Raw genomic sequence first — 13,077 nt, 5'->3', positions numbered from 1 at the left:
CATGTTATGTACTCATACCTATGCATGCAACAGCATGGTATTTTGTGTTTGGAAACCAGCTTTCTGAGTTACATTCAGTTACGCTGCTGAGTATGGGAGATGATTCAGGCATCTCAGTTATATTGGTGCCAGATATATTCTCTTCCATAAAGTATGTCCTGTGAACACCAAAATGGGTTCTTCCAGATCAGTAGTGCTGTTCAAACTTGCTAAACTGCAGCAAAGACGAAAGATAATGCAATTTATTTCCTGTAACCAATGTCTTGCAGCAGTTGGCTCACTCAGCGGGCAATTACTATAAAGATTTGCTCCTTAACATTCCCTCTTTGCCTCTCAGCAGTAGAAAAATTGAAGGCAAAACTTTTAATGTTGCAAGACAGCAGTGACTGTGCATTATTGCGATAGTATATCAGTGCTGACCTTCATCCTTTACACAAAAAGCATCATATTGGTCATTCACAAAGGGATCGGTTTCAATTTTAACATCAATGGCTTTCACGCTCTGCTGTTTGCTGCCCGTCTTTCTGCATATAATTGTCCTAAAATAAAGAAGAAGAAAAAAATAATCAGAAATCTTCTGGAGTTGTACATGCAGGTGAAATTTGGAGATCTTTTATCATAGTAGTCAGGCTTTAGCCTCATCTTAACTGTTTAAGAGTTGGCACATAAGGCACTAGTGTGGGAAGATCTATGAAAAAAGCCAATGGAGAATTAGAAGTAATTTAAAAAAATGTTTGCTGCAGATCAGTTCACAATATATGAAGCAATAAAAAATGTTTATCTAAATATATTCTGTAATACTTCTAAACACCAGACCAAGTCTTGAAGTATTTAAGGCCACATTTTGCTCTCGCATTCCAGTAATACATATTCCTACCAATGACACCTGGATAAAAATTATTAGAAAACTCAAGATTTGGTCTGAAAGATTATAAATCATTAGCATTTTACATTAAAAGACCATTAAGGTTGCATATTTAGCTGGTCAAAAGCTAACTCATACAAGCTCAGAAAATTCATCTTGATTTCTTGGAAGAAACACTGTTATATTTTTTTAAACAGTAATTCCACTCCTTTGTGTAAACTCTATTTCTTCTAGTTTGATACTCAGCAGTACCTAATACATCCTGTTGCCCTTCATAGGCTTAAATGAGGGTAATAAATCTGTATTTGCTTTTACAACCATGTAGATGCTAAACATGAAGGAAGAGATTACTAATTATTTCTTCTCTCGTCTATACTGGCTGCTTAAAACTAACGAATAGAATACAGTTTGTTGTAGAAAACACTGGTTTTACAGTTACATCGAAGGTTATAAAGGCTATAAAAGCTACTTCAGCCCAAATTTTTGCAGCTGGATATTAATGGTGTGGGTTTTATTTTTTGTGGACAGCAGGTTTGTAGAAGCATTGCACGGTCAGCTATTTTAGCAAAAGCAAGACAAAAATGCTTTCCACAGAGGAATCTTTCCAGTGAAGGAAATTCATCATTATGTATCGTGCAATGGCTGAACTAATTTTGTTGTCAGTCTCGCACTCAATTTGGGGAATAAAACAAATGTTGACTAACTGCCCATTTACTGAGCATGGAAAAGATCCAATAAAAAACCAGTATTTGATAATGCACTTAATTGCTAAATAACCACTGATTTACACAAGTGTGCTGAACTACAGTTGTACAGACGATCTTCATTCTGGCATGTGTTAGCTTTTAAGCAGTTAAATATGCAACTTTAATGTTCATGTAATGTAAACAAACAAAAGCAATGTGAAACAAGCCATATGGTGGTGGTCACGCATATGTACAAGAATGGTTCTTACCACACTTGCGCTCTGGAAAACGACATGATGTCATCCCCTACCAAAGCCCCTTTACGATTTCAAATCAAATATGTTTCTTTTGTAAGGAAAACAACCCTTGATTTTTTTTTGGGGGGGAGGGGGTCACTTGAAGGACAATATTGTCCACACAAGTTTAAAATCAAGTTCTCTTAGAATTTAATGCATTTAAAGTCTGAGTCCTCTAAGTCATTACTGGCACAGGCACCTAGGCAAAAGTGACTTGGTCTGCCAAAGTGAGTTCAGATGACTGGGAGAATCAGGCCATCAATTAGAAAATATTTTTATGTATTCACATCTTGTTCCACTAGGTCTTACAAGGCTTAAGTGAATGCAACAGTTATGTGTCCCTTCAAAAGGTGACTTACCAACATTAATCTTTCCCATAATTGCTCACTCACTTAGGTACCCAGATCAGGTATGCCTGACAACACTGAATAGACAGATACTGACATGTACAATGAATTACAAGTTTGTAGTTAGCAGAATATATTGATTAGTTAATTAATTTTAAGAGCATTTCTTAGCAGCTATCTAATGAGACCAGACTTACAAAGATGTATCTTGCGTATAGATTTAATGTTATATACAAAACTTTTAAATGATGATAAGATTTTTTAAAATTCCATATTTTATTTAAAATTATGTATTTTTTTATTTTATTTAAAATTCTGTATTCTGTATCCCTATTAAAATATGTATTTCTCACTAAACTTTTTTGTACATGAAGTTTAAAAATTGTTCCTCCTGTCTATTCCTTTTTTTCCTACAACAGACTAGACCCTGGTTAATCTTCTCCTTAGGACTTTAATTTGGATTTTTGTCATATTAAAATTGATCTGATTAAAACTGCAAATGTTCTAATGTAATTCTTCCGAGATGAGATAAATCATCAGAAAAAAAATCAATTTCATCTCTCCCATTCTTCCTTCTCTGTCAGTAGTTTCCTACCACAAGGTCAATCCTGCAAGCTCTAAACATCTTCAGTAAGCTGTTATTACTGCTGCTGAAAGGAGCATCAAGACTGCTCAGCATTTCTCAGTAGTGGGTCTAATGAGCAGATCTGCAACACCGTTGGCATAGAAATAGTCTCTTTTCAGCCAGTAGGACTCCAGGTATGACTAAAAATACACAATAATAGTATTTTCTCTGAGTTCTTGAGGGTGGGTATATGTTTCGCTAAATCCTAAAATGCTAGGTTTTCATATGTAATTATGGATTGAATACATAAATACACTTTTGTCTCAGTTCTAAAAGGTACGTTTTGGTGCATTTAACTTTGTTACATTTTTCATTTGAGGACCAAAAAATGGCTATCAATTCAGAAGTCAATATATTTTAAAACTTCTTCAGCAGCAGCATTGCCATGCTGAAAAAAAAAAATCGTACATTTTTCCTATCTTTCCAGCACCTCACTGAGAGGTTGTGGAAATGTATTGTGTAGTTCGCTTCTTTACTATTTTGAATTGTTGCACTGGAGCATGCATCATGGTTGAGAGAATGCCACAGATTTTGTACTTATTTTAGGGATACAACCACCTACCCAGCCATTTAGAAGAATGTAGTCATGCAGAGAATGTTAATGCTATTTATTGCTACTTTCATGTAATAATTGAACTTAAACAGCCTTGCTCATTACTCAGCATTCATTGTAATCTGATGTTTAGAGCAATGTAGAGCATGATTTTGTACCTCGTATTTAAGAAACAAATGCAATTTTATTTTTCCTTCTGTAGAGATCTCTTATGAAAGTACACATGCTGAGAAGAAACATACTGACTTCAGAAGGCAGATTATCCATAATAATCCTGTCTATTTAATACACATCTTGAAACATCCACACTTCCCTGAAAATTATTTTTATGTGGCCATGAACTCACTGTCACCTCGTAAAAATCAGTCACACATACTGTCACTATAGACCACGTAAATACCATACACTATCAGAAAGGTAAAAATATAGTTGGGAAAGGAGGGGTTTTAGTGGCATTGACAAGAACCCCTGCTCTCTAATGGAAAGTGGGAGGGTGCCTGATGGTGTCTCCTTTGGTTCCTTGACAAGCCAAGCCAAAAACTACCACAAATATTCTCAGTCCACTGCTACCCAGCCTAGCAGGACAACCTGCTTCATGATGCCTCTTGTCCTCCCAAGTGAGAAAACAGGAGATCACAGAGACTCTGTGTTATGTTGAACCTCAGCTTAATTCCTACAGTGTGATAAAATTCATCCAACTAAGAACGATTAACAGTCCTTCCTCTGTACCTACACTGAAAGAAAGATCGGAGAGTGGCCAAGCTTATCATTGCTTTCCTGCGACATAACTCAAATATTGCATTTATCATGTGCACACACAAGGAGAAAATGTATTATATAGCACAATAAGGTATGAACTAGACTTCCTTCAACTCATTAATTTTTTTCCTAATCCATTATGTAACCAATGAGTAACTGGTATATTTCACACTTCACCTAATTCCTCTATTCAAAGAAGGAAATAGCAGAAAAGCTGGCATGAATAGTGTTTATTTCACAATATGCCATAATATGCCATTATGTAATATATGTTATTAAATATATCATAATGATACATTCAAGCCATATAATGATATCCGATTTTATGTATTGTCTATACGCATCTACAATAAATATATATAATAAACACATAATATTTTTATATAAATTATACATTTTTAATAGTAGTATCCCCTGGTACTTCTACTTTCTAAGATAATCATGTTGCAGTTTTGTAATACTTGAAAATTTTTCAGTAAACCCAAGTTAAAACATATGGTGTTAACAGCTGAGTTTATATGGCATAGTGTGATCCATCAGCACAGAAACCAGTAAGTGGGATTGGGAAGCTTTGTAGTCGCTACTTTATCTGCCAGTTGATGGCGAGTTTTGTAGTCTTAGTCAATAAATTCACTGAACTGAGTCAGAATGGTCTTATGACATTTATTCATAGTAGTATGATCTTGCATATTAATATATTCAACTCAGAAGAACATCATCAACAATGTGTTAGCTGAAGCACTGTGAAAGTCTGATTCACAACATAATATAACAAGACTTCCCTAATTAGAAAGTTAAAAACTTCATCACTTTTCTTAGTCAAGATAAATCTTTGACATCCTATGCTAATTTTTTTCATGGGTCAGCTTTACCACTTGTGTTTCAGTAACTAGGTGAGAGAAAAAAAAACAGTAGTCTGGAAGCCAAACTAGAGGATTTTTATTCTTAGTCTTTCCCTTCTGTAGTTTGGGAAACTGCAAATTATAAAGCTGGCTCTGATGAGAAATAAAACATAAATGACATGTTCACGATTACCAAAGGGAAGAAAATTTCCCTGAAAAGTCATGAAGGGGAGCACAGGTGGGCTTTGGAAAGTCCATTGACTGGGAACTATAGAGGCTAATTTTGGCTGGATGTGGCCCAAAGAAAGCAGCTGCTAAGTGTGACATGAAGACATTCCAACAGCAATACTGCCACTGGAAATGTCAAAATGAGGTCTTACCCAGGCAGAACCAATATCCTTTAGATTCTTAAAAATATACACCAAAATGCAGCCTTTTGTACTTAAAATTGTACATATGACTACTGCAATAGTAAGGCCTCTGTTCATTAAATAAATATGGCTCATTCATGCAGATTTTCATACTGTAGCTTAGTATGAAATATTTTATATAGCCATTTTACTATAATATCACTATGTACATATAATTTGAGCATTCTTAGTGCATGTAGAGGAGAATCATGTTGCTTCCTGGCCTGGACTAGTTTGGTGTTCAGAGACACCTCAAGTGTCGCTATAAAGTTGGTTTTACCCAATTTGATTTTAGGAGCTCCAGTTTAATCCATGGCTTTCATAACAGATGTTATTGATTAGTTACCAAAGCATTTAAAAAAATTTTTAAAAAATTCTGAATGCTATTAATTTACAAAGAAGATCAATGCGCAGACAGAGAGCTCTCAGATAGGACAAAACATTACAGAGATTCTAAAAAAGGGGCAAAATATGAAAAGTTCTTTTGAAAATTAGAAAATCAACCTTGCTAGAACTAACTGGCAAGTTAAAATCTTGGTATTAGTCCCTCTTGTGCATTTGCTAAGAGTGAGCATATCCCCTTTCTGTCATCGTTTTGCTACGCTAAACAAACCGATGGCCTTTAATAACTTCTGATAAGAGAGGTGCTTTCTTGGACTGATCCTTGTCTGAACTCATCCCTTCTGAGCTTGGGTGCCAAGAATTATTACATTGCACTATTGCAGGTGGTGCCTCCCCAGTGCCTTGTTGAGGCCCTTCAGTACTGCCTTGTCTCTGAAAGAGCTGCCGGATGTCTTTTAGGAGGACTGCGTTTCATTTTTTTCACAAATTTGAACTCACAATTAACTGACAAATGTGAGTTATTTTATTTTATTATATTTTATTTTATTTTATTTTTATTTTATTTTATTTTATTTTATTACAAGCTCATTGCTGTCCTGACTACACCCAGCTCTTTCTCCTGCTCTGCCTTTTCCAGCCAAGTGCAAGCTTAAGGCAGAAATTTCTTTCAGACTTCGTGCAATACTGTTACATTGCACCCCATTTCTGTTACTCCATCTCTGAAGTCAGGCTTACCTTCATGTTCAATATTGTGATTTTCCTTGGTCTTAACAATGAGTTCTAACCCTCTGGCATTAATGAATTTCACTAGCATACCCCTACGTTTTGTGCCAAAGTTTGCTGAAGTTTTGCTAAAGCCCTCAAATTTGTTAAAAAAGAACCTCCCAGTAAAGATACAATGTAAAAATGTGAGTCTCAGCTAAATAAATGGCTACTCTGAGGACTGTGATGCTACAGTTCAGCAGATGGTGTTTTGGGTGCTTTTCCTAGAAAATCCATCAAAATGTATTTCCTTCTGTATGATGCTTTTCCTGAAAAAGTAAATTTTCTAAAAAACTCTTCAGTTATTGGGATGTCTGATTTACAAGAACTATGTCTGTCATACTTTGCCCAGGCTGTCTTCTCAGGTTGTGCCAAGAAAAGATATACATCCCCCCCAAAGCTGATGCAAAGTGGCTCATGTCCACACTACTCAGTGATATCATTCCTTGGAGTAAACTGGCCATGTCCATACATTAAATTCAAATCTCTTGACTGAACTCCTTGTAGAAATCCATATTCCTGAAACACAATTAGTTTGTTTTTTTCTCTGTATGAGAATTTCTGAGATGATCGACAAGAAACAATGAGAAGACAAAGTCATCTTCTATCAGAGCATGACACCGGCTGTGGGTTGCAGGACTAGAGTTTGTGACATGAAGGCATGTGACATGAAGACATGAAGTGCAAGGCCCCCTCAGACAGGTTCATAAGCCATTTTAGCACTTTGAATTGGACCATGTCCTGTCAGCTATGTCTGGATTTTTGTCTTGAAAGGGATTAATTGATCTATCTCATCCACATGTCTGGGAGCAAATTCGTATGTATTATCATCAGGCAGCTTGGGCACAGCCTCAAAATAAGACAGAGAGCTTGCCATACTGACATATCGTTAGGACTGCTTCTCTGCAAATAAGCAAGTGGGCCTGTTATAGCATGTACACCTGCACAGATTTCACAGGGCCCACAAGTCCAAGGGTTTACACACACACACAGATGAGAGGACTGGCAAGGGTTAGTGACTGACCCTTGTTTCATTCCTTGTGTATTGCTTTTGTCTTTCCCAAGAAATGTGCTGTTATTACCCTACTGCCAGATGTTGGGCAAGTCCCACAGAGTAGGCAGAAAAAGAAGTAAGTACTCTTGTGAAATGTCATTTCTGAGTCCTGTTATTATATTTCCCACTCGTGTCATCTGCAGTGAGGGCCCTGTTTTGTTTGACACTATAGAAGCATTTAATAGGAGTCAGTGCAAAACCCAAAGAGCTAACAAAAGGAAGGAAAAATAGAAATGAAGTAATTTTCCTAGCAGCAAACATCTGGTCTGTGGTCAGCCAAGAAAAGAACCCCAGTCTTCTGAGTCTCACAGCAAGGCTTATTCTAGCTGACTCTGCTTGCTCACTCCCCTCTGAAATAAACCCTCCAGGGACTGGGTATGAACCAGCCCAGGGAAATTTCATGCAAATAAACAGGTTGACAGCCCTGCAGGAGGTCTATCATAGAACAGAAAGTCTATGCAGAGCTTCAAAGCCCTTATAGAAGGGAAACATGGCTTCATTCTTTTGTAGACAAATAGGCAGTGGGATAGGGAATAGGACAGCTTCAGTTTTCAGTCCTAGAAAAGTGATGGAAATGAGTAAATTTGCTAAGAAAATCTTAATAGAAGCTGTTGAGGATGTCTACAATTTCTCAAATAAATAGCTGCTTTCCAATATTCTGTGCACGAGGCTGATCAGGAGAAAAATTGCGTCATGTTCACTTTCCAAATTTCAAAAACCCCAGAAATGAACGTAAGACCCTACAGGACTTGACACGAGGTTTTCCAGTATGACATCTGAATTCAAAAGATAGCAGTGAGAGCCCTTCAGAGAACTCTGCCACCTTTTTTCTTTTATATTCTGGCAGATCGCTTGCTGGTTTTACTGACTCACTTGTCTGACATGCAAATAAGTTGTGAGAGTTTCATTTTTAGTATAAATAGCTATTAGGGCTCATCTGACAAATGAGACTTGCCTAACAACATTTCATTTCCTGAAATGTAACAATGTGTAATGCCTTATAAGTCACACATGTCAGGACTGACGTGTAAATGGTTTACTTCTGGGCTGCTGGAAGAAATTACCTCCTCATCCTCTTATCCTTATCTACTTGTCAGTGGCTCTTCTCTAAAAGTTCCCAAGCCTTTGGACCTGCCAGTGACTTGCCTGTGAGAAGAGCCCTGAACTTGGAATTGGGTTGGTCTGAACAAATGAAGGCAGAAGACAAAAACATTCCCTTATGCCTGTGAAAGAGGTTCTGTCCCAGGCTGCTCGAACCACAAAACCACCCAGTTTATTGTCTCTTTGGATTTGCTGGCAAGGATCTATTTGTTTAAGCAATTTCCATCCTACGTCAGTTGAAGTGAACCATATTTGTCAAGACCTGCTGCTTGGGCTAACCGAGTTTGTAGGGATTGAAGTGGATAAGAGAGCATAACATGACCATCTCCACCAGCAGACTGGTGTTTTCTCCCACCAGCACCACTCTCTGCAGAACAATGGTTTTTAACACCCTAACTAGCAGCTGGTTGCTCACCCTGCTCACTTCTGACTTAAAATAGACAAGAGACAAGCAGCTCTACCAGCACAGCTGAGGAGGCAACAGTCACTGCAGTGGGTCAGGAAGAACCAGGCTGGCGTGAGCTGGGTGGCCACAACCTCATTGGATCCAACAGCAGACATCCCATTATAATCTCAAAATGTGTGCATATTTACATATGGATCCATATTTACATATGAGTCATCAGAAGTTTGACAGTCACCTAAATTGGTCTAGTTCTTCAGACTGAACTCTCCTCTTTGCCCATATAAGAGGTATAGCCCAGAGAGCAGGCAGTGTAAACACACTCATGCCAGCTCAGTGATGTGCCTTGGTCATAACAGGAGAAACTCCCATGGGTTTCCAGGCCCTTATTTGGTTGTAAAAATAATAATAAGGACACAACCGCCAACAGTGATGGATATATTTACTCGGATTGTAGGATTGTAGGATTGTAACTGTTCACTAAGACCATAAAATAGTCATCAGAAGTGAACAAATCACTGAATTGTGCAAAACCTGGAAAATCGATCTAGAGGTGAAAAGGTTCTTACATCTTTTCTAGAGCTCCTGTTCAGTTTTAAGTCTATGTGGTGGAAGGAGGACTGAACCGTGTCAGAAAATCTGCAACACTATAATGACTTTACTCACATCATTTGTTTGTGTTTACTTCTACTGCCAATGTCTAATCCATTTTCCTTCAGGGGAAAGACTAGGATACTTTCCAGGCACCAAAGAAGTAAACCAAACTGCATTCTTCCTGAAAGTAGGAACTTCTTTTATCATGTTCCCTCCTATTCATCTACATTCTGATGTGCATGGTCCAAGAGGATATGGGAGAATATTAGACTAAAGCTCTGTGATCTGCACTGGACGCCAGTCAGCTGCTGGGAGGAATCCAAGGTTTTAGATCCAGCCTATAAAGTCCTGAACTGTTTTGGACCTGGCAAACGTGGGGAGGTCACTTCTGTCCCTGGGCCAGGCCGTCACATTGAAAGATGTGGAGGTCCATCAAGATAAATAACACAAGGTGTGCTTGGCAAACCGTCCTTTATTTTGGAAATAATTTTCCCTACTTCTGTAACCTTCTGGGCATGCTGTGAAGCCTGCTTTCCCCTCTCTTTGTTAAATCAGTTGAATGTGGATTGAGGTTCTTCTGTGTACCAGCTATCCTTTATCCCTGCTGTCATGTTTCCATTTATCAAGTAAGGGCCCAAAGTATTGGATAGGCAACTGTAGATATATTTTCCATTCCTTTAATCATTCTTGAGCCCTTTTTTGAGCCTCTTTCAGTACCTTTCTTTAGATGTCGTATCAGTGATATATATAGTATTCCAAAGGTGGCTGTTACACTGACCTATAGGTGCATGTATATTTGTATATACTTTTTATATTCTCCATCCCTTTCCATTAGCACTCTAGCAACTTCTTTGCTTGCTTGTTTGTTTGTTTTAACTACAGCTGCAGTTTGACAGAAGTTTTCTTTGTGCTGTTCATAGTGATGTCCTCGCATTTTTTTCTGGGCTGACAGAGGTAAAGCAGAACCTGCAATATATTTTCAGGTAGATTGCATATTCCTCCTGCATATATTATCATTGAAGTCCATTTGTTATCATTTTGCCTGCTCATCTCTAAATGCCTCTGAAAGTCTTTATATTCTACTTGAGCTTGCCCAACTTGAATAACTTTTTCTCATTTGCATCCTTTGCACTCAGCTGCTAATTTCCTTCTCCAGAGCTGCATTAGCTAGCAGTGAAACCAGTATAGCCTTTTCAGGCATTATACTTTTCCTGTTTTTCCCCAAAGTCAAAAATATCCAGTTCAGTGAACCAAGTAACATACATTCTAGTGCTTGCCCAGCCATGGGTAAAATAGTCCCAGAGAAGAAACTATCAAGCTCCAGCTCTGAAGAACTTCGCTTTCTGGAGAAGCTCTCCAGTGAAGGTCAGATGTGGTGACAGCACAGCAACGGCATGCTGATGTGCCCACACAATATCCTTTCCAATAGAGACTTCTATGTTAAGGACAGGTTTACTGGAGGAATAGAGTACAGAAAATTGGAAGGGATGAAAAATCTTCCCTTCCTCCCCATCCCATTGATATGATGGTGTGTATATTCTCACATCATCATGGTGTGATGTGTACAACACTATCACTGTATCCAGTTTTGATATTGAAGATATTCAGGGACAGGTCCACAACTGGTCTATCAATAGTTGTAGCTCCAGTGCCTGCAGCAATAAATTGAGGATCTCTCAGGACTTACTTATTTGCTTAGATAAAAAAGGGACAGTTTCTTCTCCTACACACCATCATTCCTTACTTCCATAACAGAGAAAAAAAAATTAGGGTTTAGGTCACTGGTTTATATCCTGAGGGATTTTTGAATTTTTTTTTAATGACCAAAGTACATACGAACAAATTTTCAAACACTCATTTGCCTGGGGAAAAACAAAACAAAACAAAAAAACCCGCCACAGAATTAGTTGCTTTTGCTTGAAGTTGTTTAAATATGACCTTTCATTAATAGTAGCAACTTTGTGTTGTTTGGAAACTTTATCACTAAAAATACATAAATATCAGTTTTTACTTAAGCAACTGATAACTGTCACAAAACCCAATAATACACTGAAGTTTGGGAACTTGAAAACAGTATCTTGATAAAACAAAACTTTATCACCATTGAATATTGACAGTAGATTAGATATCACCCTCTAACTCATGAGAACTTTGTAAAGCACCTCAACGGAATGAATATATGTATTATGCTATGGCTGTGACTGGTAAGTTTGCTGAAGGAAAGACTCAAGAGAGAAGGGGCTTCAGATCTACTCATGCTCCCTCTGGGCAATTCCTGTATGGTCCCAGCTTCAGTGACACAAGAAATTCATGTCAACCCTCAGCTCCTCCATTTCTTTTTTTTTTTTTTTTTAAATTGAGTTTCCTGTGATTTGGTCTCTGTGAAATATGAAGCCTGTCTACAACACCTTGAGGCATGCCGTGAAGATTTTCATTTTGGAAGAGACTGAGCAGTTGGATTGTAGGCTCTAGGCCCAATGCAGTGCCACAGAGCTGGACCCGTGCAAGACTGGAATGAGTCTGAATGAGCTTGAGTTCGGGAAGCCCTCATCAGCCACAGCAGAATGGCATGGTGGCAGGACCATGCTGCTTCTGCCATATAGCGAGCACCTCTGTGGCCATACGTTCTCAAAATCTTAAATTTCACTGAAAGCCATTGGGACTTCTGGAGTACTCATGAAGGCTGACTCTTGCCTCCTGGAACTATGATCAACAGAGGGAAGCAGTTTCTATCACAGGACACTGATACATTCCTGCTTTAAACTGGTGTCTACGGAGGCGATGATGCTTCCTGGAGAGGCTGTGCCAGGCCAGTACAACTTGCAAGACTTTCTGTAATGCAAGGCAAACTCAGTCTAGTGCTGCATCAAGTGACCTGAGCTATCTTGAATAACACAATACAGTATATTGAGTGACAATCTCAGTTCCCTGGTGAGCTTTCTCAACAAACTCTCTACCACGTGTGCATACCATATCTAAGTACATTTAAAGTCATACCTATTTGAACACACCTTTTTTCTACTCCGATATGTGCAAATACCTGAGCCAGATACCTGGTTTCCATGAGAAGCTCAGCAAACTGAGCTTCTTATGAAGCAGAGAATAACAGAATTAGTGGGAACACCAACACTAACTCCAGCACCCTGTCCTCAGCCTGCAGGCTGCTATAGCACTCAGCACCCATCTGTAGACCAAGTGAAAAGGAACCACAATGACATAATTCAGAAGGAAAGAGAAAGAGGAAATCGCTTAAGATTTGTGAAATACACGGTCAGAGACTGATAAATATTTGCGTCCCTGCAAAATTAGCCGTACAAAATTGATTTTGTGGGGAGAGTTGCATATTTAGCTACATGACATGGTGCTTGAAGTGTGGCCAGTGTTTTTCAGTAATAGTCAAGGAGGAAAACTTGCTTGACAGCTGTCAATCCATACTTC

General features: G+C 38.3%; 1 protein-coding gene across 1 annotated transcript in view; it reads right to left on the bottom strand.

Moving 5' to 3' along the window:
- SUSD5 (sushi domain containing 5) overlaps positions 1-13,077 on the bottom strand; it is a 41,490-nt gene that overhangs the window by 19,457 nt on the left and 8,956 nt on the right. Inside the window, exon 3 of the mRNA XM_065629929.1 lies at positions 421-539. Coding sequence (XP_065486001.1) covers positions 421-539 — 119 coding nt within the window. The remainder of the gene's footprint in view (positions 1-420; positions 540-13,077) is intronic.

The sequence above is a fragment of the Caloenas nicobarica genome, chromosome 2 (genome assembly GCF_036013445.1).
Source record: "Caloenas nicobarica isolate bCalNic1 chromosome 2, bCalNic1.hap1, whole genome shotgun sequence".
Lineage (NCBI taxonomy): Eukaryota > Metazoa > Chordata > Aves > Columbiformes > Columbidae > Caloenas > Caloenas nicobarica.
Note: the sequence above shows the minus strand (reverse complement) of the source record. Positions and strands in the feature narration are given on the sequence as shown.